Here is a 26,631-nt window from a genome sequence, read left to right as displayed (position 1 = left end):
TGCAATGGGAATAACACTTTTTGTTATCCTAGTCAATAATGCAATGACACGTAGGATAATATTTTCACATGTTATTGTGTTATTGGCAGGGATAGTAACACAGTGCTATCCCCATTTAATATAAGTTTTTTGGCTACTTTTGCACCTAAAATATCTCATCATACGCCACTTGACGTGTTGATGTAATTTAATTTCATCAAATCATGTAAAGAAAATGTAGCATTCCTATTGATCCAAACTGAGTAGAAATGCTTCCAACATAAAATCATTAAGGATGCTTGAAAAATAAACTTATAACAAATGAGTGAACCATAACATAAGCCGATAGAAATGATCAACCATATGATATTAGTACTTTTCCGACGATCGGAAGCCAGGAAGAAGTATTTTGCTGGCCAACAGCCGAAAAATCTATCAGTGATGTCCATGCATAAACATGTATCTTTTGTTTTCTGTTACTATAACTCTTGGAACTTACTAACGATGTAAGATAGATTCAAAGGATAATACTAGTAAAAAGGTAATACTCCATATATGTATATTGCCAGTTTGTGACTTAACCCCCTAAACTACCAGTGTGAGCAATTCATATCTGCATAGCTTTTAGGCGGTAGTTCTCCAAGTCGGCGTCCAGATCTTCTGCAGTCACCTTCTCACGAGGCTTCTTCACCTTCCCACTAGGCTTCTTCACCTGTCCACTGCCCCTTGCAAGTCGAAACCCACCAGCACCACGGCCATGAAACAATCCCCTAGCACCAGCTCTTCCTCGGCTACTGCCCAAGAACATGACAAAAAATACGTTGAAAGACTATTGGAATCCCTTTCCCTAATAGTGCTATTTTCGACGGTAACTAACCAAATGCAGGTCTAAAAGTGCAAAAAATGACAACTGTTTTAACAGAATTCTTCAACAGTATTAGACTGCAGTTTCAAGCATGTGACAGAAGTTGCCCAAAAATTTAGCTTGGCCCAATTGACAGTGATACACAGTATACGAATATAGATTCAACCCAAAAGAGAGAGAGAAACTATATACCTTTGGAAGACAAAGTTTGGATTTCCCGGAATGCTTCTTGTACTTGGAGGCACAGAAATAGGAGCAACAGGATTCACTCCTACAAGCTCAATTTTCATTGGCTTTCCATCAAGCTGAACATTGTTGTATTTCTCAATTGCTGCAAGAGCATCTGAATGGTGTACAAAGATGACTTCTGCTGTTCCCTAAATATAAGCAAACCTTCTAAGCCACCAAAAGACAATCTATTCTTTTAAACAATCTATTAATGTAAAACTGGAAAGATACCTTTGATCTTCCACTCCTATCATAATGGACTGTATGTCGTTTCACGTGACCAATCTCAGAGAAGAGCAACTGCCAGGTTGCATTGTAGTTATTAACTTTTCCACTTAATTTCCAACAAGTTGTGGATACATATATAACGTCCAAAGAAGATTAAGTTTAGAACATAAGATGGGTGCTGATGCACCAATTGTCATGTAGAAGTCCTAGCCTAACAACAGTAAGAAAAATTAAGAAACATCCATTGAGGACTGAGCAGCGTCCTATGTATTATTAGCAACTACAGAACCATACCCTATAAACACCATGCATGCACATTTCCATGTATACAAGCAAAAACCAAAGAAATAAAACAAATGAATACAGACTAGTGTTGAAAATCAATGTACTTTGTTTTTCAAATGCTGCCACAAAACACACAAGTTTAATTACCCATCCTAATAACACTAGATTGGAAGAATTCAGTGCATATTCAAAAAAAATCATTAGATACAGGAGGCATGAAATGACACATTCTCAATCTTGGTTCCAGGAGAACTTTTCTTGCTCATTGAGCACTCCACCCCCAATCCTACATAGATTACAAAGACTATCAAAAGACAGACCCCATTTCAAACAAACCCCAGACGGAGATTCAGGGTCACAGTAATATAGTAACCATATATGTATACACCGCACACCTGCAACGCCATCTCAGAATCTGGAAGCCAACCACATAACCATATATACAGCTCTGTTTTCTTCTTCTGTTTTTCGTTTTTTTGGGGTTAAAACTCATGTTTGTCATAGTTGTGCCCTCTTTACCCACATAGAAATTTCACCAAACCCCAACACATTATATGCAAACACAAACAAAGAAAGCATATAACAGAAACGAATTAAAAACTAAAAAGAACAAAAGAACTACCTCAATATCGCTGTTAGAAACATCATAGTCTAAGTTAGATAAGTATAATTTGGTGCCCTCCTCTGTGTCTGTGCCTCCGCTCACTTCCATTTCTTGCTCAACGGTTGTTCTCACCACTTGCATAAGCTACAACCCACATTAAAAACACACAACAAAAACCTCATACATAACAGAGCTAAATACACAGAACCAAATGCTTGTTTGGTTGCTGAGAAAGTGTAGCTTAAAGAATTTACTTGGCGTAGAAAATTTAAACACTCAAAACAAAGCTTAAAAAATTTACTTCCCTGGTTTTCTCTTTCAAAAAATAATTTGCAGTATAAATATAAATATATAGTATTTTATTTATTTTATTTTTCCGTGCTTATTCTCAGCAACAACCAAACAATAGACTAAAAACTTATCAAACTTGAAAATGCAGGAAAAGAGAAACCGTAGCACACCGGTTGAGCAGAGTACGGCGCCGTTCTGGACGGTGTTGCGGTTCATGAGCCGACGAGTTGGGCCTGGGCCGTAGCCACGGCCACGGCCTCGGCCTCTGAAATAACCATGATACCCTCCGGGTTTCTTCCTTTTCGCAATGAGCTCGTCAAGTGACATGTCCAGACCCCGGGGCATTTTCGGTAAACGCTGAGAGCTGAGGTTTCGCGAGGACAGTGACAGTACGGACAGTGAAGGGGTTTTGCTTTTGCAAAGCTCGCTCAGTCACTGAAAGAGAGGTTTAATGGGTGCAGAAAATGTATATGGCCAGCCAAAGGCCGTTAACAATTGTTGTCTTCAGAGGCACGCATGATTCGTGAAACGCAGCCAGAAATGGGACACGTGTCGATCACAAGCAAAAAGCGGCCATTATTATTATTTTTTTTTGTAATGGCATTATTTGTAATTAAATTTAAAATAAACTCAATTTAAACATTTTTTAAAAAAATCAAAATACTATTTAAACATAGTAATGATGTATTTATAAACTATTATTTGTAAATATTTTGTAGTAGCAGTAGAAGGACCATTTTCAGATCAGGTCACACTAGACCATACTGAGCCTGATTTAGGGTTTTAGAGAGGGCTTTTCCCAAAAATCTCCACTTTGATTCTTGTCGTTGGAGATCCAGAAATGCAGAGAACGATAACGATTTTGCGTGGGCCTCTGGTCAGAGACCGAGGGTTTTCCACGAGCTCGTCTTCTTCCGAGAAAATCGTCGCGTCCGTACTGTTCGAGAGGTTGCCTGTTATCATTCCCAAAATCGACCCCGTCGTTTATGCATATCAGGAGTTCGCGTAAGTTCGCTCTTTAATCCTCTCTGTTTTTCTTCCTCGTTTTCTTTCTGTTTGGTTGCTCAGAAAATGCAGGAAAAATGAACTTAGACGTAGATGGGAAACTAGGGCAGGGCTTTGTTGCAGAGGAAGTTGTGGGAAAGAAATGAGAGAAAAAAACTGAAAGTTTAGTTACGTTTTATGTTAGAAACTATATGGTCTAAGCGGATTTGAGATGGACTGAGCTCAGGTTTACGTTTTGGAAAGATGGGACTAAACATTGTTATGATCACTCGTAAATAAGTTTAATTCTTTCAATTCCTCTGCTTGAGACTCTGGGCAAGTGACTGATGACGGCCATTTTAGTTTTTTGGTTAGATGACTGCTTTTCGAAAGCAAAAAAAAAAACAGAGTTTTTTGGCGTGCTATGGTCATAGTTGCTGACAAGAGTACCTAAATTTGCAAAATTTGGTTGAACTAAATAATTATGTGGATTTGTGTTGAGTAGCTCATGTTGGCATATTTCCCCCCTTGGATTTTAGGTTTCGGTGGCGACAGCAATATCGGCGCATATATCCAGATGAGCTTTTAGATAAGTCTAATGCTAGGTAAGGTTTGTTTTAAAGCTTAACTGGTTCATCTGAGTTTATGTTGTTATATACTTAATCACAACTTCATCAAATGTTCACATTAATGGAAACAAATATAATGTTGGTGCTTCTTTTGACTTCTACTGTAGGAATCACATAATGGCCCTTCACTTCTGTTCTATTCACTAAATTTAAAACGTAGGATGCATTCACCACTAAAGTTTACTCTTGAGTATATTTGCCAATTTATCTAAATATCTCAATCTCAGATCTGTGTGTTGATTGGAATGTCCCTAGATTTCCATAGTTTATTGAGACATGTTCTGTCCATTGTTATGTCAAACTATTTTATCAATTTCAATGGCTCCAACTCCTTGAGTAATTTGTTCATAGTTAAATGTTTTTTTAGATGTTGATATGCATTCTTTAAACATAGTGGACTCTGTTTTATTTCTTTCAACAATGAAAGTCATGCAAGCATCCTTCTGGACTCAGTTTTATGTGTTTTAGAGTTCTGAAAAGGGATGATGTTGATATTAGTATGAGGAAAGATGAGGTTTAGTACATGTTCGGAGAGGTACATCAATACAAGAATAATTGTAATGAATTAAGGCATGATAAAGAACAGAAAACTTTATATTCTGATTGGCATTGATTAGTCTACAAAACCACCATTACAAAAGCACAGCCTATTTCATTCATTTTGTTCAAATTTTTAGGCAAAGTTAAGTTTATATGCAATTTTTTTCGTCTTTTGTATAAGCCTTGCTCACGCTTGCTGCTCAGAAGACAATTGCAAATAAAAGTTATCACTCTAGCATGACACTTTCTTTTGGTGAACAGGGGAAAGGGTGACTACCATATTGATTATGTACCTGCTCCACGGATCACTGAAGCTGACAAAATGAATGATAGAAAGTATGGAATCTAATTCTGATGATGGTTATATAAGAATCCTACTCTTCTTCTTACTTAAAAGAAAAAAAATCGTTCAATTTTATTTCAAGTTAAGAAGTACCTGAAATTTTCTTATTGCTTAGAAAGTTGTGGGATTCATTGTTCATATTATTTTAAAACCATTTCTACATCCTCTTGGAAGTTAGAAGACAGATAATTGTCCTTTACTGCTAGTGGTTGGACATTTGACTGATTTTTATTGATTGTTTGGTTTGGTCAATACCTAATTGCCTGTTCTTTCTAGCTTTCTTTCTTGATGCCTGGCTGTTCTTCCTTTTGGATTAATAACTTTATTTAGGTTTAAATGAAGGAACTTCAAGATCCCATGTATGCTTGTGACTTGGAGTTATCAGATCGATTAGATATTTCTGGTAGTAGCTAGTTAAACTTCTTTTGCTGAGAGAAAAGAAGAAAAAATTAACAACTCATTAGGTCCTTAACATAATAACCGTATGTGGACTGATTTTGAAACTGACATTTTTTTGAGAAATACCTGTCCTATATGTGAGAAGCACAAAAAATAAGGTCTGGAATGTTAAAAGTTGATTTTCTTGTTCTTTAGGTCATTGCAAAGAGCACTTGACAGAAGATTATATCTTCTTCTCTATGGAAACACGGATAGATCTGCTGGGAAGTCAGTCTGGCATTTTCCAGAAAAATTTTACCAGTCTGAAGAGACATTGCGGAAGGTGATGGTTGCTATATGATGTTGTACACTTCTCTCTCCTTAAATCCTGTTTTTTTTTTTTTTTTCTTTTCATCGGTCACATTAATCCCATGTATTTTCAGTGCTCGGTCTCATTAATCCCATGTATTTCAGTGTGCAGAATCTGCATTAAAATCTATCTTGGGAGATCTGTCACACACATATTTTGTTGGAAATGCCCCCATGGGCCATATGGCTACACAGTCAACAGAGGATGTGCCAGACTCTCCATATGTTAAGGTATGCTTTTGTAAATCGTTTTTTTTTTTGGTCTTCCACTGGCTTCAGCCGATAAATATCAAAATGTGTATATTGGTCAACTCCAAAATCAACAATTGTATATTTTTTGGGTGTTTATAAATGGGTTTTGAGTGTGTGTAATGATGGGTTTTGGGTGTGTTTATAAAGTGTTTTGGGTGTTGGGTTTTTTTATAATTTCAGCCTCCATTTTGGGTGTTTTAGTGAAACCCCCATATCAAAATGTATATTGGTGCTCCCTATGATTCCTACTATCAAATATTGAAGATTGATCACAATTTGACATTTGGTTTCCCCTTTTCAGCAATTCTTTTTCAAGTCTCAAGTGATTGCAACCAACAAGTTCAACATTAAGAAGTGTGAGGATTTTGTTTGGGTGACCAAGGATGAACTACTGGAGTATTTTCCTGAGAAAGCTGAGTTCCTTAATAAGATGATCATCAGCTGATCCAACACAAATTTTGTTCTTGCATAAAGTTTTTGCAATTCAGTTGAAGCATAAGTACCAAGTGTTGGTTGAAGAGTTGAAGCTAGCACAGAAAATCTTAGGCTGTAGGTGCCAAAATTGATATTTTCTGTATGTTCGTTCATGCTTTTGGTGGCTAAAGCTAGGCTCAGCACTTGAATTTATGGATAGTTTCACAATTGCATCGAAGCTATTCATATCTGCACAATATTTTATAAAGAAACTTGAGTGAAATATTTATTTATGAACACGACCCATATAAGAGAAGGTGTGCCTTTTCGAATGATGGGAGATTTCCTAAAACTAAAGTTGTTTATGGAAAAAAGGAAAAAAACACTACAGACGGAGCTGGAAGGGAAAAAGGGTTTTAATATGACCATTTTTAGCGGCGGTTTTACAAACCGTAGACGTAAACATTACTTATGACGGTTGGCGACGGTAAAAAGCGTCGCTAATTGCTTCTCCAAGTTTGAGTACCTTATTTTCGTCACGATAGCTGAGAAATTCATCGCCTAAGATAAAAACCCGCCGCCAATGGTTAAAAGTCGTCATTTAAAGCACTACTTGGCTACTTTATGCCGATTTAAGCGTTTGCCCTTCTGTTTTCAGGTAGGCATTTACTTTCCTTCCTCCATTATACTGCAGGAAATTTAGTAAACCAAGAGAGAAATGTGCATTGGCATTCTCTTATGAGTTTCAACAATCAACTTAGCAAAAATCTCAAAGATTTAAGGCGGTAGAGCAATTGGGTTCTTGGTTCACGATTATATGTACATTTTCTATCTCTTGTACGTTCATTATGCAAAAATGTGTATATCCAACCATACTTGATATCAGATTGCCTTGGGTGTCCTTCGTCATGTAAGGCTTGAAAAACCCATCTAGGTGACCGAATTAGGATACTGGTTCCCGACTCACATCAGGCTTGAAAAACTAAGAGCTAAAGGGGTTCAGCTTTTTGTTCTTTCTACTCCGAATTAGGATAGTTTTAGATTTATCAAAATCAGATGGTTTGCTTGTTGCCCCACAAGGCCTAGAAAATTCGCAACTTGAATCTGTAATAAAAACATGCTTCTTGTTATTCTTGTCTCCTAGCCCATCTGCAAACCAGGAAGCTCTCCATGTTAAATCAAAAACCAGTATAAAAAGGATGTTTTAAGTAGTGAGAAGGGTGGGTTTAATTTCTCATTTCTCATTTATAATTGAAATGGAAAGCTGGCAAAAGTGACCTGAATGGTCAAGATCGACCTTATCCTCTTGGGTCCCTTTTTTGGTTGGTAAGCAGTATCTAATCAACAAAACTAAATTCTGTAGAGCAATTTGATTCTTGAACATGTGTGCTAATTAAAGTTCCATATATATGAATTAAACTAAGGAAAAACCTAGCTATATCAAGATTCTTGTTCTCGTTCAGGAGAGAGAGAGAGAGAGAGAGAGAGAGAGAGAGAGAGAGAGCATGCAAATGCATGCATTGATGATAACGATATGTATGATGAGGCACGTCTCTCTCGCTCTCTCTCTCATTTGGATTGAAAGGGCAGTTCAACAGAAGTAGTTGAGATGTAGTTGGCTGGCTTTACCCCTCATAGGGAGTAAAAATAGATGATCAACACTATAGCTTAGCCTTCTCTTTTCAATTAGTTTCAAGTTTTCAACTCTCTAGTACGTGCAGTAAGCAACAATCCATCTCTCTCTCTCTCTCTCTCTCTCTTACACACACATGTACTGTGGGTCAGCCCAACCTCTTTTCACCTTCCACCACCTTCAACTTTGTTGAACGTTTTTATATACATATATATACACACACTTGGGTACCACCAAACATTCTCAGTTCCTCTCTCTCTCTCTCTCATGTCATTCATTTCTCAGTAAATTATAAGCACCAGCAGTGATGGAAGGTCATCAAGAGCAATACTATCCACCTCCATCAACATCGTCATCACTACCATTATTGCCACCCCACCCTTCCTACCTTTTCCCATCCTCCTCAACCTCAATGAACCCTCCTCCTCTTCCAGAGCCTCATCATCAGCAGCAAGCCCAGCTTCCAGACATTGACTGGATCAGCCTTCTCTCTGGTCATCATGATCATCAGATTAATACTAATGAGCCTGCTGCTATGGTGGAGGTTAATAATAAAGAAAATAATGTTATTGAAGCTGCTCAGGAAGAAAAGGGTAGCAATAAAAGGAAAGGTGGTGAGGGCAGGAAAATTAGTGTGATGAAAAAAGCGAGCAGGCCTAGGTTTGCCTTCCAGACTCGGAGTGCCGATGATATTCTTGATGATGGCTACCGCTGGAGAAAATATGGGCAGAAAGCCGTCAAGAACAGCTTGTATCCCAGGTTATTCATTGATTTAATTGCTATATATTATAATTTGTTCTTGGAAAACACAGCACAAATAAAATAGATATTGCTTTGATTCTCACTTCAATATCAAATATTTTTCATATATAGGAGCTACTATCGATGCACACATCACACATGCAGTGTGAAAAAGCAGGTTCAGAGGCTATCAAAGGACACAAGCATCGTCGTTACAACTTATGAAGGAGTTCACAATCATCCATGTGAGAAGCTGATGGAAACCCTTACTCCTCTTCTCAAGCAAATGCAATTTCTCTCTAGGTTCTAATTAATTATGTATGCATATATATAGCTAACTAGCTATGGCTTTTGCTATATATATGTAATGTAATCTCTTTAATTGTACTGGCAACTTGTACCTCCTCTTTACTTGTAAAAAGCAATGAAATGAAAGATGACCACACCAATGCTAAGATATATGTGTATGGTTCTTATGTTATATTACCATCCTCATTAATTTTGGTCTTCTATTTATACATGGCTTAGAGCTTTGTGATTGGATATATATATATATATATATATGAGTAATTTTTCGATGTGACAATCACACTTCCATATGATTTTATGACTCCATTCATGTTATAACACATGCATCTATTCGTTAACACTAAATTCTAAGTCCATAACATATTAACTATGGCATCCACTTATGTTATAATATATGGATTAGTAATACTACATGACGGTGTGACCGTTAGAAATGATCCACTAGTTCCTATTAGACAATTGGAACAATATTCATCAGTCAAATAATATGGGTAGAATATTTTCAAATTATATTTCATTTTTCAAAAGGAAGTATTTATAATACAAGTATGTAACCCTAATATGGTTAAACAAGGAAACAAGATAAAATCATAATTACACAATATTTGCACAAAATGAAAGATATAGAATCTTAAGAAACTATGAAATAAATCTCCCAATTAAGCTAGAATCTCGCTAACATCATTTACCTCCTCGTCATTAATGCACGTATACATTTAACTTCCTTGTAATTAAATGTGAACAAGTTTATGAAATTTACTCACGTTGTTTCTTTCATCACGCGATATGAACTTGTGTTATGTAAGTTTTCTTTTAAATTTTTAGGTGTGTGTGTCAACTGAAGTAAATGCTTCTGAGTGGGCTAAACTGCTTTAAGATTGAATTATTTTTTAGCCATTATAGATCATCATAAGCGTTTTTAACTGTGTTTGGCATAAAAAGTTAAAAATACTTATGACATGTTTACTAATTCGTAATCGAAAATCAAATAAGGAGTTTGATTCCAATTATAAATTACTCGTGTGTTTACTTCATATTAATGAATGAAATGCAAGTGGGGCCCACACAAATCCATGGAGAACTAATTCATGGGTGGGTGGTGGTGTCTAATTCATGGAGAACTAACCCATCAAAATCCATCTTTTTAAATCATTATATCCTCACACCATTTTAAAAATTCAAATTTGCCAATCTACTTTAACCAAACAATAGGGGCATTTTAGTAATCAAATTGGTTTCAATTATGATTCATGGTAATTTAGTAAACAAATTATAAGAAATCCGTACCACTCATACATTGGAAATTCGAATTCTAACTCTTCTTATCAATGTTATTCATGTTCACCCAATTATGAATTAGTAAACATTGAGCAATTGTAGTTGTAAAAAAAAGTTATAGACAAGTGTTTTTATTTTACACAAGCCCAAAACGACGCGTAAAAGGAACGAGAGTGGGATGAGGGATATTTTTTTGCAAGCGGGAATATAACCACCTACTCCACCTCATCGCGAATTCACGTCGTGCTTTCGTCACACTCCGTGTCCGTACACCCTCAATCAAACCGTCTCTCCATTCTCCGCACACACCACAACACAAGAGTCAGCAAAAACTTGACCCCATTCACATTCACATATATATTGCATAGCCCCCAAAAACTTTCCTTATTGACTCTTCTAAGCCCTCTATTGCATAGCCCCCAAAATGCTCGACGAAATTACTGCCTGAAACTAGAAAGTGTGCTGAGCGCTTTCGTCTCTGTGCGGTAGAGTCAACAATGGAGGACGAAGCTATGCAGACGGCACCAGAGCCTCCGAACAAGAGCCCTAACTCGGAGCTCTCTCCTCATCCTGCCAAAATCAGGGAAGAAGGCGAGCTGTCTTCCGATGATGACGACGTATTTTCCATCTTCCCAAACCCTAGCTCGTTTGCAATAGTTTTATATCGATTTGTTCCAATTCCTTGTTGAATCTGGGAGTTTCCAACTCATTTTGATGATATGCATACATAGATATGTATCTATATGCGTATATTATTGTTTGGTTTCTGAAGTGTTGTGAATCAATTTCTGATGATAGATTGGTTTTTAGAGAATGAAGTTCCCCTTGACTTAGGTTAACCTGCTGTATTAGATTGAGTAAGGGTGTTAGTTTTATATGAACTTCATGTGAGTTCATTTCTTTGGGGTTAAAATTGAGGTGAAATTTGAGATTGGAGCATAGTGTTTATTGTTATTTCATTATGCTACGATATCCAGTGTCTGAGTGGAGGTTTGATTGTTATAATGTATTAAGCACTGTTGGGGTGTTTGTGGTAAAAGAGAATAAGGTTTTTATCACTTCTCAGATTATCTGCGTGCTAATCTTCTTCAATTGCCTATTAATGTATTTGACTTTTTGTTTCCATTAATCAATTGTTTCATAGTTCTGCTGTCTAAGTTACTCCCCCATTCGGTATGCCATATTTACATGTGTGTAGTGATTTATATGTAGTTAAATATGTGATATGTTCAATAATCAGTGTTTCTTCAAATCTGAGTTTGTTTGTAGCATTTAGGTATGCCTTAGATATCAACCTGGTTTGTTTTTTTTTTTTTAATAGCAAAATGTTTGTTATTGTATGTGGTTTTTCAAAGGTTATTATTGTTTAATGCCCCCCTCCAAAGTATTTGCAAAAATATTGTTGAAGGTGTTAAATCGGCACTCTCTATCCCACAGGAAAATACCATTTGCTCCATTCCACATTCCACTGCTAGCAGTGTACCTACTTCAGGGGCCATGCTGGTTCCACCATTGAACAAGTTCACCCAAGGTACTCAAGAGGGTAAGTCTTGCTTGGCAAGCTAATGAAAGATCATGCGTCCTTTCTTCTCTTTTAATTTTCTTTTAAACATCCTTTGAAGTTGGGAAGTTTCATATAGAGCACCAATTTCAACTCCCAAGTTGTGCCAAATCGCATTGACAGAGGCTGATTTTTCTTCATACCCTGCTTTAAACGTTTTAAAATTACTTGTAGTCATGCGGGCTAAAAGAAAACACACTGTAAACAATACATGGATGCTATGAATTATTGCACTTGATGGCAACTCCCACACAGACTTCATGGTGCCTCATGTTTTTTGTACCAGAGCTGGACACTTAATTTTTGGGCATCTTGTCCCTTTAAATAACGTGGTTAAATACCAGACCACCATATTACACCTAATATTTCCTGGTTCATCTGCATCTCTCATGGTGCTCTGATAGCTTTGCATAATTTATGTTTATTTATTTTCTTCATGATGTGTGGTGAAGTGAGTCATGCATTTATGTTGATCTAACAGGTAAGGCTCTATGTGCAAATGTTCTTGCAAGCTCTGCTGATATTCGGTCCCTAACATCCATACAACCTACTTCCCAGAAAATCAATGATAAAAACCGAATACCATTAAAATCTGCCACACCGGGATGGCGTGCCCCTCTGGGTGCCAACAATGATCTTGTGATACGCTTCTCAGATGATGACAGTGATTCTGGAGAAAAAGAGCACAGGATAGAGAAAGCCAAGGAAACGAAAAGTCATGTGACTGGAGTGGTAGCCAATGGAAAACCACCTACTTCATCATTTGCCAGATCAAACATTTTACGACAGACAGCCAGGAATGTGGACAAAGTAATGCCCAAAAAAATGTCTATGAATCGTACTTTTATCTCGTCGATGACCAAAATCCGCGGAGTTAATTCTAGGGATTCTGGGCCTTCATCAGTTAATCAAGGATCTCGAGTTAGAAATTTTAATACCATGAACAAAAATGTAGTGAGCCGAGAGCGTGGATATGATCAAGGTGTGGGCTTGAACAATAGTAAACTTCAGGACTTGCGGCAGCAGATTGCACTCCGGGAAAGCGAACTAAAGCTTAAGTCTGCCCAGAGAACTAAGGAATCAATTACACATGAAGCTAGTAAATCCAGTGCGAGATATTCTGATGTAATAGAGGGAGAACCGAAAGAGCCAGATAAGAAACGTATGAAAGTTGGTGGCTCTTTTTCGACCCAGCTAAGTGCACTTGGCCCACAAGATATACCTGTTGCAAAATCTACTTTATCATCTAAACTCCCAGCAGTGGAAAACAATAATCCACCGGAGATAGTTAAGATCGATCATGGCCAGAAAGGAATTCCAATAGGTTCAACAGAGTCAAGCATTGAAAAATCGAAAAGTCAAAATGATAAACATGCTGCTGGTATTTCAGAAAAAATTCCTAGTGGAATGAAATATGGTGAATATCTTACTTCGTTTTTCTGAAACTTACCCTAGTTAGTACTGTTAGATGCCTCACCAATCAGGGTGGTTTTGTTCTGCAGGTGCTGGCATCGATACTAAATGCATCCAGTCCAGTGGGAGGAGTAAGATGGTTGATCTTTATGATACACTAAACCAGGGGACATCACAAGAAATTATGACTTGCAATAATTTGCCAAAGAATTTAGTAAGTGAATATTTTAGTAACGACAGTACTACATCTGATTAGCTTAATATGATATTGTAGATTGAACTATACCATTTCCTTTCCACTTGCCCTAATATTATTTTCATAATTGAAGATTTCCTTTTATTGATCAAACTTGTGCAGCCATCTTTGGCTGTTTGCACTTAATATGTCTCATAAAGAGGTTCGTGAAATTTTAAAATAGTATGAAACTGGTGTGTAAGGTGTTTCCATAACAGTTATTTCTGGCTTGCAGAAAACACCGAACTTTACATGAAGAGATGATACCTCATGTAATTGGGATCTGCACTTTCACGCAGTTTATATTGCATAACCTTAATCCATCCTGACTTCGTTTGAAAAAAAACATCAATTTGCTTGAGGGTTGGATATGACACTTGATTACTGATGTACACTTTATTGAGAAGTTTTTTTGGTGCTTATGTTTTCATTTTCAAAAGTTTCCCATTGTGTTTATTAGTACATTTTAACTTTACAGAACACTGTGGAGTTGAATCATACAAATGGGGATGGTGGCCATCTAGAACCAGGTTCCTTCTTGAAAAAATCAACATCAGGAAAGAATCGACTGAGGAGTGCTGACCATCAGGAAGTCATAGCCAGTGACAAGAAACTTGATCCCTCCTACAATATATGTCAGGTGTGTTTTCTGGTCTCTAAGTGGGAAAAGTTAATGGCTTCTGGTGTGTCTGTGATGTAGAACCGGTAGAGGACTAACAGAAGAAAAACTAGGAGGAGAGAAATAGAGGAGGGAAGAATAGACAATGAACAGAGAGAAATCTGAGGCTTTTAAGTCATCAATGAATTTTAATCTTTAATGTAAAAATGATGGCCTATTTACAGGGGCAATAAAACCAGATAAATTGTGAAGTGATCAAAGAAAAACACTAAAGCCATAACAAAGTGATAAATTCTAAGATTAGACATGATAATGGATGAACACTAGTATCCGCTACATCAGTAAGGTTGTATATTTTTGCTTTATTTTTTTTATGTTATTTATTAATTATGTTAATGTTCATTCTTTCTAATTTTTTAGGCATCTCTAAACAATGCAAGCCTGTGGAATTGTTTTGGTAATGCAAATGTCACAACAAATGGTGACATACATTCCTTGGTTGAAATGGAGGAAAACCTGGACAAGGATCTGGAGGAAGCACAAGAGAATAGGAGAAGGTGTGAAATTGAAGAAAAAAATGCTCTAAAAGCTTATCGTAAAGCACAGAGGGATCTGCTTCAGGCCAATGTTAGGTGTACTGATCTATATCGTCAAAGAGAACTATATTCTGCCAACTTGCGGTCTTTTATTATCGACAATTCCAGTTTGATATGGTCCTCAAGGCAGAATGAACAAGCTGGAATTGGGTTGGATCTCACTAATAACGTGTCTGAAAATATGGATCTAATACCCACGTCAGGCCATCAGATGCATCCTGAGGATGATGGTTGTAACCCAGCGGCTTGTGATTCAAACATCCAATGTGTTAACAATGCTCATATCCACACATCATACAAGCATTTAAGCGAACAAAACATGGGGACAGAACCATGCAGTGAACCAGATTCTAGCACATCAGAGCCAGTGCCTCTTCTGGGAAATAATGGTGCAGATGGAATTTGCTCTCCATCCAATGAACTAAATAATTCAGCAGATGAAGATGAAGATGAAGCGAGATTTTCATTTGAAAATGAATCAGTCCAACCTAACGTTCTATGTCATAAAAACACAGATTTTGGAAACAAGCAAAAGGAAATAGATAAGGAATCAAATAGAAAAATGTCTATTGATAGCCCCCAGGATCCTGTGCTTCTTGAAAGAATGTTGAGGTCTAAACTATTTGCAACCCTAGGGACAAAAACCTTGTCAAAGAATAGTAGTTCATGTAATAACACCGAGGTTGCAGTGGAACGTGGGGCTAAAAATGGTGTCAGAAGTGAAAAACCCCAAGAAATTAAAGGGAGCTTTCCCTTCTCTGAAGGGGAAAGGAATCATGAAGGTAACTTCCTGTTTGAGCTGAGCTTTTGTATTAAAGGCAGAAAAAAGTCCATTTATTTAACTGTTGGTGTTATGCTCAATGGACTTAATTTTTAATGCCAGTTAAGTAGGTTAATCTTAGTTTAACACTATATGGCCAATGTGTGTGTCTTTATTTTTTTTAAACTCAGTAAATAACGTTGTCATGTCTGTCTTAATTGTGTCATGCCAAGGCTGGGCTGGCACTTGTGCTGTTCTCGTGCCAGTCTGCCAGCCCGGCCGATTTTACATATCTACTTTGTTAGTGTGAGTTTTGAGTTACTTGCAACTTATCGGGATCAGTACAATCTATGGCTTTCAAGACTATCTGTTATTGTTACCTTAGTTCAGAACTCATGCATGATTGTCATCAAGTGCAACAATGGGAATCCATTTGGCACAGATTCAGCAGAGTATTCAAAGATTTCGACTTGATCATCTATTGCTCCACATATCACTTTATTTTATGTATATTTCTATTTATTTTTCTTTTCTGTTTTTACCTTCCAGGCACTGATGGGCAAGAAAAAAGTTCCTCTGAGGCTCCTCTTGAGATCCAAAGAGAGCACTCCGTCGAAAATATTTCTGTGAACTCCCACTCCAATTCATATTCTGAGGATAGACTTTACTTGAGTGGTAATATCTTGAGGAGTACTTTTGGGTATATGAAAGTCATTTGCCCAAAAGATTTGATAGAACATCAAGCTAAAAGTCAACAGAGTCCAACTTGTATCAATTCTGAAAAAGTCCAGTTTAGCAATGTTGTGGTTGAACCACTGAAAGAGACTATGGTGAAATTAGCTAGAAGAGAAGTTGGCACTTATAGCACTGGTCCTGCTATTGATCCCTTTTGGCCACTCTGCATGTATGAGCTTCGAGGAAAATGCAACAATGACGAGTGTCCTTGGCAACATGTTAAAGACTACTCTAACACAAATATGCATAAACATCAGCATGACAATTCTGGTAGTGCTGGTATGGTCAACCCCTTGACAAATTTTGAACCTGTTTTTTGTATCTTGCATTCTTGAAATAATGTTTCAACAGATCATCAGGTTGGATTAACATTGCATAAAAAAAAGGGTGATGATTCAACAAAAGTCCCCTGGTATAACAATGCTATGACTTCACCAACTTATCTCGTTGGCTTAGGGATTATGAAAGCTGAGCTGCATTCATATGAACCTGTTCTAGCACGGAGAAATGGTCAATGGTGGAAGAAGTGTTTCAGCCGTTTCTTAGTGTTGTCAAATTTGTTTCGGAAAGATGTTCCTGAAGATGTCCCATTCTTGCATGGAAATGAGAGTCACATGGAGTTCCCTGTGAGTTGGAACAGACAGTCATCGTATTTTCAGAGTAGTAACAGCGGAGTGGTTTGTTTATTCATTTTTGCTCTATTTTTTACTTCATTTATATGCTGAGTGTTGCATACTACTTCCGTTTACTTACTTGGTGTGTTGCATCTTCTAGTGCTGTGAATTCTTTGAACTTCTTGTGCTGTGAATGATATGCCTTGTTTAGGGACTTATTTGTATCACAATCTCAATTCTTCTATTCACCATATTCTTGGACTGTTATATTTTGGGTTGTTTTTTATTTAGTTCGAAATCTTTCCTGTGATGAATTGTTGCTCTAAAATAATTTATTAAATACTTGAGACAAGGGACTTAGCTCCATCTATTTTTATAAGATGAGAGCTTGTGAGAATTCCCTGTAAATGTCTCCTCTCAAGACCCACAACCACCCCCGCCCCCTCTATTCTTTTTGCTCTTGTTTTGCATATTGATGATTGATGTGTGATGTGCGATCTTTTATGATTTATGCTTGAATGCCTGTACTTTTTAGTGTTCTTCGTTTGTTATTGCTGATTAATAACAACCTTCTTATGTGATTGGTCCATTACATTGTTTGTGCTAACTTTCCTTCTCAAATTTGATTACTTAGAGTCAACTCACACAAGCTTTGGCTGACAATGATCAATACCTGGAAATGGCTCTTTTAATTTTCAGCCAGGAGGCTAATGAACTCGAGGGTCTGAGAAAGGTAACTCCTGTGGTGTATGACTACAGCAATATAATTGTGTTCAGAGACTTCAGTTACTGTCATCTTATGTTTTTGAGTTTTGCAGGCTCTCCCTGTGCTGTCACGAGCTCTTGAGGCTGATCCAACATCCATTATTCTCTGGATTTTTTATCTGCTTATTTACTATAGCAATATGAAGTCAGTAGGGAAGGATGACATGTTCTCTTGTGCGGTATGCTGTTACATAATTCTTACTCTTATGATCTTATTTTATATGGAGCATGAATACCAGGGGCAGTCTCCACATGTGTGGGTGGATACATCCTTATAGGCTTTCCAGCCGTACATGCAAACCCTATTAAAGTATTGATAACAGGAAAACACCAGATATGCTTTGCTTCATAAATCTCTTTTCTGGTTACTCCTGTTAAAAGTTGTTTTTGATGGTTGGTTTCCACACACCTGTTAGATTCTCATTCTTCTATAGCAATATGAAGTCACTAGGGTCCTGAGTACAACTTTTAGTAGTTTTTTGGGGGTGAGAAGATGATTGGTGTGGTTGTTATCAATGTCTTGTGTCACAGTGGTTACCCTTTATTGATTCCTAAGCCTTAAACCTTAGTAATCCGCAAGTCATTGACACGGTGATGGCCATAAAACATTTATTAAAAAAAAATCTCTGACGAGTAGTTTCGTTCATGTACCTAGTTGAGTGTGGTTCTACTATGCAAGATGCCCAAAACAAAAAAACTGGTATATACTTGTTCCCAGATAGCCAGTACGATATCCCTTCTCTGAATTGTTTTTCCTTTAACTCTTTTTGTGCATTAATTTATGCTATTTTCAAACAATAACTCATTTGATGCCTCCATGAGCATCAATTTTCCAGCTTTTCTCTATTTCCATTTTCATTTTTACGTACTCATTTCTTTGCTTTTGTGTTAGTATGTAAAGCATAACTCTTTCTTTGTAAGCATGTTCTTTGCATTTCTATTAGAGATTAGAAATTGAAACTTTTGCCTGGAAACACTTTCCTCTTGTTCTTCAGGTCAAATACAATGATCGATCTTATGAACTTTGGCTCATGTGCATCAACAGTCGGATGCAGCTTGATGACCGATTGGTAACGTATGATGTCGCTCTCTCAGCACTGTGCCGTCATGCTACTGCTTCCGACATAGATGGAACGTATGCTAGTGCATGCACCTTAGACCTATGTTTGCAAATGATGGACTGTTTATGCATGTCTGGTAACATTGAGAAGGCCATTCAGAAAACTTTTGGACTCTTCCCCACTGCCACAAATTTTGATGAGCCTAACTCTCTGTCGCTCTCTGATATACTCACATGCCTAACTATTTATGACAAATGTATATTAGGGGTTTGTTGTGTTTACTTGGTTATTTACAGGAAACTTCCTGATGCTGTAGTGCGACAGTTTGAATGTCACAAAGAACTCTTTGAAATTGAATGGCCTTCCATTCAATTAATGGATGATGAGAAGCAAAGGGCTACCATGCTGATGGAAACAGTAGTAGATTCTGTAGATTCATACATGAAAATTGAATCACTTGAAAATAGTGAGTTTAATATCAGAGTGGCACATTTTTTTGCTCTCAACCACTTAAGGTGCATGGCTGCTCTTGGCAGCTTAGAAAGATGTGGCCACCTCTTGGATAAATATCTTACTTTGTACCCATCCTGCGTAGAACTTGTTTTAATATCAGCTCGGACACATAAACACGATCTTGTGGATTCACATTTTGAGAGATTTGAAGAAGCCCTTAGTAACTGGCCAAAAGAAGTCCCTGGAGTCCAGTGTATTTGGAATCAATATGTTGAGTATGCCCTTCAGAATGGAAGATATGATTTTGGTAAAGAAGTTATGAACCGCTGGTTTCGTTCTGTTTGGAAGGTTCACTATCTTCAAATTGGTACGTTGGATGAAATGAATTGTGATAACTCAGATAGATCGCAAGGATTGGCTTCAAATTCAATTAAGCAGACACTCAGTTCCAATCCGAAACAGATGGATATAATGTTTGGATATCTTAATCTCTCTCTGCATAACCTCTTACAGAATGACCACAGTGAAGCTCGCTTAGCCCTTGACAGAGCATTGAATGCTGCTGTTCCTGAATATTTTAAGCATTGCGTAAGAGAACATGCGCTGTTTATGCTTACTGATGAATCACTGTTAAAGGAGAATGGTTCTATCAGTGGCATACAGAAGATTTTGGAGCAATATTTAGGTGATGCTCTGGCTTTCCCTACCTCTGAGCCATTATCTAGAAAATTCGTTAACAACATCAAGAAGCCAAGAGTCCGGCAGCTGGTTAGTAATGTATTCAGTCCATTATCATCTGATTTTTCAGTGGTAAATTCAGTTCTTGAAGTGTGGTATGGACCATCTCTTTTACCAGAAAAGTTCAGTGAGCAAAAAAATCTGGTGGATTTTGTTGAAGCCATCTTGGACATAACTCCATCCAACTATCAGCTAGCTATTTCTGTATGCAAGATGTTAAGCAGTGGCAGCAATGCCGGTGATGTTACATCTCTCAGTGCTTTGTTTTGGGCTAGCTCGAACTTGGTTAGTGCAATCTTTCATGCTGTCCCAATTCCACCAGAGTACGTATGGGTTGAAGCTGCAGAGGTTTTGGGAAATATTGCCAGTGTTGAGGCTATTTCTGAGAGGTTTTACAAGAGAGCTTTATCTGTATATCCATTTTCCGTGAAGTTGTGGAAGTCCTATTCGATCCTTTCTATGATGACTACAGGAAATACGAACACTGTTGTGGAAGCAGCAAAAGAAAAGGGCATAGAACTTGGTTAAGTTTCTTTCTTACATGTGGGTTTGGCTGTCAGGTTGGATCAGCATTTGGTAAAAGTTTTCTTGGCCAGTTTTGATTACAAGTAGTACATGAAGGCCTCGGTTTGTAGATGATACGGTGCTAGTTTTGACATCTGTGGCAAGTTGATTTTCCCATTTTTGCTAACTGGGAGGAGGTGGTGAGAGGTTAATATGGAATTAGGAAGTACAGAAGCTTGTACAGGATAGCAATACAATCAAAGAGGTTATAGCTTTCACCAACTTCAAAGTGATACAGGCATGAGATTCAGTGACATTTTGGATTTAGTGGTTTACTTACCTCCTTAGGTTAAGTAGTAGTTGTTGTTGTTGTTGTTGTCGTCGTCTTTTCCAGATTCTTAGTTTGTCTGTCTTCATGCAGTCTCTGGATTAATTGTAACTACCAAATATTATTGTACTTGAAGTAGAGAAATGAAATGAATATGAGTTTAGTTTTCTTTTTAGTTTACCTGTATGATCGTCATGCAGATCATCATGTTTACTATTGTTAGCAGTTTAACAATTTTATTGAGCCTTTATTTTCCGATTAAAACTGCACAAGAGTTGGATGGATGCTGTAAGACACATGAGTTGAGATGAGATACTTCACCAAATTCTGCACAACAAAGCACAAACAGAAATCTTTTGGAAAAAGTATAAAAAACTTAACTAGAACTCTAATGACATTTCCCACCTTTAATTTAAGCATACGCCACTTGTTCTACTAATACGTGCGGGCAGAGTGTGCGACCGTGAGAGCGTAGTTTAGGTCAGTTGGCCAAGGCAATGAGTTCATCCCTTCCCTTGCAATCGGGTCGGATTTAATTAGTCCAGAACAAAAAAGATATCAGAGACGACATGTCGTTTTTGTCTTTATAGTCGCCCACGTCTTTTCTCTTCGAAAGAATTTTGCTTAAACCCTCAAAACCCTCAGTAGTGCTACCTTTAGCCAGTCGCTAGGGCACAACTCTCTCTCTCTGGCGAGTTGCATCGATTTGTGAAAATGAATAACCTGAAGCTGTATTCGGAGGTCTCGTTGAATCTCCAGTTACAGTCGAAAGAGGAGCTTATACTCTTCTCCGCCTTCGATATCGAGCAGAATCGCTTGTTCTTCGCTTCTTCCTCCAATAACATTTACGCCACTCACCTTTCTTTTATCCAGGTTACCTCCTACCCTTACGCCTACGCCTATGCATATAATATATATATATATATATATGTATGTATGTATGTATAGATGCTTGTTTAATTTCCTTATTCTATTGGTAACCCTAATTTGATGATGAATGTGGTATAGCACGAAAGAGCATGGAGCAGAACCTCAATATCCGCACAAGTTCATCAAATTGAATTGGATCCTGAGGACTTCATCACTTCCTTTGGTTACCTCATGGAGAAAGAAGCGCTCTTGGTGGGTACAAGTAATGGGCTTCTGCTGCTGCATTCTGTGGATGATAATGACACCCAAATCGTCGGTGGAGTGGATGGCGGTGTCAAGTGCATTGCGCCTAGTCCAGATGGAGACCTTCTTGCCATAACTACTGGTTCTGGGCAGATACTGGTAATGACTCAGGATTGGGATTTGTTGTACGAGACCGCACTTGAGGATCTTCCAGAAGATGTCAACCACGTATGTAAGGACCTCTTTCCATTATTCATGGATTTTCAGAATTTCGGTTTTGCTTTAACACATAGTGTTTGCTGTTTGCTGTGGAAATAGCAATGTGTGGTTCAAGATAATATTAGGAAACAGTGTTTAGGACTCACTTTTCATTTTGTATTTGGCCTACATGACCTCCTTAATTGGAAGCATTGCGCGGTTTCTTTTGGTGTCCACTTATTATATAACACATATGGTGGTTGTAATTTCCTCATTTTTCTATGACATGAGTTTGGTTAATTTGGAAAATTTAGTGACTGTACTTATGGTTCCAGGTGAAACACAATTTGAAAGCCCCATTTCCTGGCGAGGTGATGGGAAATACTTTGTCACACTAAGTGAGGTGCTGGATTCGACATCCTTGCATAAGAGGCTTAAAATTTGGGAGCGACATTCGGGAGTATTACATGCTGTTTCAGAATCAAAGTCAATGGGATCAGTTGTTGACTGGATGCCCAGTGGAGCAAAAATTGCAGCCGTGTATGATAGGAAATCAGAAAATGAGTGTCCCTCAATTGTTTTCTTTGAGAGGAATGGGTTAGAAAGGAGCTTGTTTAGCATTAATGAGGAAACAAATGCAACCATAGAATTTCTCAAGTGGAATTGCAGTTCAGATCTTCTTGCTGCCACTGTCAGATGTGAAAATTACGACTGTGTCAAGGTATGGTATTTCAGTAACAACCACTGGTACTTAAAATCTGAAGTTAGATACCCAAGACAGGATAGAGTGAGGTTTGTTTGGAATCCAACAAAGCCATTGCAGTTATTATGTTGGACTCTCGGAGGCCAGATTACATCGTACGACTTCATATGGAATTCAGCTGTGATGGATGACTCAACCGCACTAGTAATTGATGACTCCAAGATACTTGTAACCCCCCTTTCTTTGTACCTAATGCCACCTCCCATGTACATTTTCAGCCTTAAATTCCCAAGTGCTGTACGGGACTTGGCTTACTATTCCAAGAATTCTAAGAACTGTTTTGCTGCTTCTCTGTCAGATGGTTGTTTATGTGTCGTAGAGCTTCCAGCCACTGATTCTTGGGAAGAACTAGAAGGCAAAGAATTTTCTGTTGAAGCATCCATTTCTGAATCACCATTTGGTTCTTTATTGCATCTGATATGGTTGGACCCACATAAAATTCTTGCTGTTTCTCACTATGGATTCAGTCATAGTAATTACGTATCTCAAATTTCATCAAGTGAGGATGGCGCTGGTTTTTATTTGCAGGAAATTGAGCTTATATGCTCCGAGGATCATGTCCCAGGTTCAGTGACATGCTCAGGCTGGCATGCCAAAGTTTCCAGCCAATACTCTCTAGAAGAGATGATTATTGCAATTGCTCCTAATCCTGCTCGGAAAGGTTCAGCATTTGTTCAATTTGATGGTGGAAAGGTTTCCGAGTATGTTCCAAAGTTGGGCATCACCAGAGGGGTTCCAAAACACAATTGGAGTTTCTCATCAACTTGCCCTTCTATGAGTGTGGTTCTAGTTGGAAACAGTGGGTCGTTGGAACCTTTACTTTTTGGACTTGAGGACAGTTGTAAGGTTGCATGTTAGTGGGAAGATAATATGCAACAACTGCAGCAGTTTCTCGTTTTACTCAAATTTGGATGACCAAGTGACCACACATTTAATTTTGGCAACTAAGCAGGATTGTCTTTTTATTGCTGACATAACAGATATATTGCACAGAGAGGTGGAAATAAAATTCGAGAACCCCATACAAGCTGGTAGCAAGAAACGAGAAGATAATAGAAACTTCATAACCATATGGGAAAGAGGTGCTAAAATTATCGGTGTCCTGCATGGAGATGAAGCTGCTGTTATTTTGCAAACAACTCGGGGAAATCTAGAATGCATTTATCCAAGAAAATTGGTCCTGGCCTCTATTTGCAATGCATTGGTCCAGAGGCGTTTTAGAGATGCACTTCTCATGGTGAGGCGTCATAGAATAGATTTCAATGTCATTGTTGACTATTGTGGTTTGCAAATGTTTCTCCAATCAGCTTCAGAATTTGTCAAGCAGGTTAATAATTTGAACTACATAACTGAGTTTGTTTGTGCCATAAAGAATGAAAACATTACAGAGACACTATATAAAAGTTTTATCTCTCTACCTTTCCCAAAAGAAGCTAAAGATGTGCAATCTCAAGACTCCAAGGGTTTTGATTCTAATAACAAGATATCTTCTGTGCTTCTGGCCATAAGGAGGGCTCTTGAGGAACAATTACCAGAAGTTCCTGCAAGGGAGCTTTGCATTTTAACCACTCTAGCTCAAAGTGAACCCCCTGCACTTGATGAAGCTTTGGAGAGAATAAAAGATATCCGTGAAATGGAATTGTCAGGTTCCAATGACCAGAAAAGAATGTCTTATCCCTCTGCCGAAGAGGCTTTGAAGCATCTTCTATGGTTATCTGATTCTGAATCTGTTTATGAGGCTGCTTTAGGCCTTTATGATTTGAACCTTGCAGCTATGGTGGCTTTGAACTCTCAGCGGGACCCTAAAGAATTTCTTCCTTTTCTCCAAGAATTGGAATGCATGCCAGTTACTTTAATGCGCTATAACATTGACCTAAAGCTGCACAGGTTTGAGAAAGCTCTCAAGCACGTTGTTTCTGCAGGAGACACTTGTTATGCAGATTCTATGAACCTGATGAAGAAAAATCCTCAACTTTTCCCCTTGGGACTTCAACTGATTGCTGATCCTGCCAAGAAGAGGCAAGTCCTTGAGGCCTGGGGAGATCATCTTAGTGATGAAAAATGCTTTGAGGATGCTGCTGCAACTTATTTGTGCTGTTCCAGTTTGGAGAAGGCTTTGAAGTCATACCGTGCTTGTGGTAATTGGAGTAAGGTGCTAACAGTTGCTGGGCTTCTAAAACTGGGTGAAGATGAGATAACGCAACTGGCTCATGAGCTTTGTGAAGAACTTCAAGCTCTTGGTAAACCAAGTGAAGCAGCCAAAATTGCGCTGGAGTATTGTGGCGATGTTAACAACGGGATGAATTTGTTGATTAGTGCGAGGGACTGGGAGGAGGCCTTGAGAGTCGCTTTAATGCACAATAGACAGGATTTGATCTCTGATGTGAAGAATGCATCCTTGGAATGTGCAAGCTTGCTTGTCGGTGAATATGAGGAAGGTGTGGAGAAAGTAGGGAAGTACTTGGCTCGCTACTTGGCTTTACGACAAAGAAGGTTACTTCTTGCTGCAAAACTCCAGTCAGAGGAACGGTCAATGAACGATCTTGATGATGATACTGCTTCAGAGGCTAGCAGTAATTTCAGTGGAATGAGTGCTTACACCACTGGGTATGTATTTTACATTTTTATTGTCATATAGCGCTCTATGGTTTGTTGTGCAACTTGTTTTTTATTTTTTTTATTTTTTTATTTTTTAATAGTTGTGCGTAGCTAATGGTCTCCATCAAAGAGTCGTAGTATGTTGATCATCACTTCTGTGCATATTTGTGTGCTTGATGGTCTTTGGCCTTGCAGTTTGTTATATGTTTCTTTGGATAACCTATTTTCTTTTTCTTAATCTTATGAACAGGACCAGGGACAGCTCTGTCACTTCCACCAGATCAAGTGCAGCAAGCAAGGCAAGAGATGCCAGGCGTCAGAGAAAAAGAGGAAAAATCCGTGCTGGCAGGTACTTTTGTTGTTATACAGGATTATTTTGCTACTGTTCCTTCCTGGTCACTAACTAATCCCAAATAAATTAACCACTTCACCTTTTAGTCCTGGCGAGGAATTGGCTCTGGCAGACCACTTGAAGGGCATGTCTCTAACGACTGGAGCGATGTACGAGCTAAAATCTTTATTACATTCGCTTGTGATGCTTGGCGAGGTTGAAACCGCAAGGAAGCTGCAAAGGGCTGGGGAAAACTTGCAACTGTCTCACATGGCAGCGGTCAGACTAACGGAAGATACAATATCCGGTGATAGCATAGATGAGCATACAGAGACTTTGGATCATTACGCACAAATTATTAGAAGTGAAGTGCAGAAGAACTCTGAGGCGTTCTTTTGGAGGTGTAACGTATTTGTTTCCCCTTAACAAGCGAGTTCGGTAACTCTCTATGTACAAAAATCTTTCGAGACACAGCTTGGTCATGCTCATTATGTGGATGAAATGTGCATGCGAGCACGCAAAAAAGGACCATTCTTTAAAGCTAGGCACTTCTGACATTTCTTAGATGGTAGCTTGTGAATCCCTTGGAATGGGAATGTTTCAGTCCCAGACAACACACAGAAAACTGTAATCTGCTTGTTGTGTGTAGTTTTGCACGTGCTGGACTCTGGTTGCTGACGAAGGGTATAGGAGGAAGAAATAAAGAGAAGACAATTCCATCAAAGCAACGACTGATTCAACATTTCTTTTTTCCTTTTTATGTATTGAATCTTGTATCAGCTACTTGATTATCTTTTACTCACTGTAATAAACTAATACCATTACAATTTAGGTCTTGGGATTTTATAAAATTATATTTCTTGTGAGGAATTCATGAGTTTTTGTATTGCCTTCCA

General features: G+C 38.1%; 5 protein-coding genes and 1 pseudogene across 9 annotated transcripts; 5 read left to right on the top strand and 1 right to left on the bottom strand.

Moving 5' to 3' along the window:
• Window positions 1-319: 319 nt before the first annotated feature.
• On the bottom strand, window positions 320-2,958 carry LOC103332697 (THO complex subunit 4B-like). 2 transcript variants are annotated; one of them, XM_008235443.2, is made up of 5 exons: window positions 2,651-2,958; window positions 2,208-2,333; window positions 1,304-1,372; window positions 1,037-1,221; window positions 320-773 (listed from the first exon to the last, which is right to left on the bottom strand). In XM_008235443.2, exons 2-5 carry the CDS (start codon window positions 2,328-2,330, stop codon window positions 587-589), a joined length of 564 nt encoding a protein of 187 aa, XP_008233665.2. In that variant the 5' UTR covers window positions 2,331-2,333; window positions 2,651-2,958; the 3' UTR covers window positions 320-586. The 2 variants fall into 2 exon arrangements, with proteins under 2 accessions (XP_008233665.2, XP_088908983.1); XM_089052857.1 differs by lacking the exon at window positions 2,651-2,958 and having other exon boundaries at window positions 320-770; window positions 2,208-2,300.
• A 259-nt stretch (window positions 2,959-3,217) lies between these two features.
• Window positions 3,218-6,686, top strand: DECOY (decoy). Its single transcript, XM_008235368.2, has 6 exons — window positions 3,218-3,485; window positions 4,004-4,069; window positions 4,895-4,969; window positions 5,571-5,697; window positions 5,829-5,954; window positions 6,277-6,686. The coding sequence occupies exons 1-6, from the start codon at window positions 3,322-3,324 to the stop codon at window positions 6,418-6,420; spliced, it is 702 nt and encodes a 233-aa protein (XP_008233590.2). The 5' UTR covers window positions 3,218-3,321; the 3' UTR covers window positions 6,421-6,686.
• Window positions 6,687-8,274: 1,588 nt separating this feature from the next.
• On the top strand, window positions 8,275-9,220 carry LOC103332696 (putative WRKY transcription factor 75). The gene is made up of 2 exons (XM_008235442.3): window positions 8,275-8,781; window positions 8,896-9,220. Exons 1-2 carry the CDS (start codon window positions 8,330-8,332, stop codon window positions 9,071-9,073), a joined length of 630 nt encoding a protein of 209 aa, XP_008233664.2. The 5' UTR covers window positions 8,275-8,329; the 3' UTR covers window positions 9,074-9,220.
• Window positions 9,221-10,691: 1,471 nt separating this feature from the next.
• Window positions 10,692-20,907, top strand: LOC103332619 (zinc finger C3H1 domain protein). Of its 4 annotated transcripts, none has more exons than XM_016794657.2 (11): window positions 10,692-10,967; window positions 11,788-11,893; window positions 12,393-13,328; window positions 13,414-13,538; window positions 14,038-14,199; window positions 14,599-15,556; window positions 16,084-16,548; window positions 16,726-16,946; window positions 17,518-17,616; window positions 17,702-17,827; window positions 18,644-20,907. In XM_016794657.2, the coding sequence occupies exons 1-11, from the start codon at window positions 10,848-10,850 to the stop codon at window positions 20,426-20,428; spliced, it is 5,103 nt and encodes a 1,700-aa protein (XP_016650143.2). In that variant the 5' UTR covers window positions 10,692-10,847; the 3' UTR covers window positions 20,429-20,907. The 4 variants fall into 4 exon arrangements, with proteins under 4 accessions (XP_016650143.2, XP_008233589.2, XP_016650142.2 ...); XM_008235367.2 differs by having other exon boundaries at window positions 16,621-16,895; XM_016794656.2 differs by having other exon boundaries at window positions 16,621-16,946.
• A 436-nt stretch (window positions 20,908-21,343) lies between these two features.
• Window positions 21,344-26,605, top strand: LOC103332618 (elongator complex protein 1). The gene is made up of 5 exons (XM_008235366.3): window positions 21,344-21,605; window positions 21,741-22,077; window positions 22,379-25,413; window positions 25,655-25,753; window positions 25,843-26,605. Exons 3-5 carry the CDS (start codon window positions 24,041-24,043, stop codon window positions 26,159-26,161), a joined length of 1,791 nt encoding a protein of 596 aa, XP_008233588.2. The 5' UTR covers window positions 21,344-21,605; window positions 21,741-22,077; window positions 22,379-24,040; the 3' UTR covers window positions 26,162-26,605.
• On the top strand, window positions 21,447-23,664 carry LOC148917428 (elongator complex protein 1 pseudogene; annotated as a pseudogene).
• Window positions 26,606-26,631: the final 26 nt, after the last annotated feature.

Source organism: Prunus mume, linkage group LG5, assembly GCF_029339155.1.
Source record: "Prunus mume cultivar Tortuosa linkage group LG5, ASM2933915v1, whole genome shotgun sequence".
In the NCBI taxonomy this organism is placed as follows: Eukaryota; Viridiplantae; Streptophyta; class Magnoliopsida; order Rosales; family Rosaceae; genus Prunus; species Prunus mume.
Note: the sequence above shows the minus strand (reverse complement) of the source record. Positions and strands in the feature narration are given on the sequence as shown.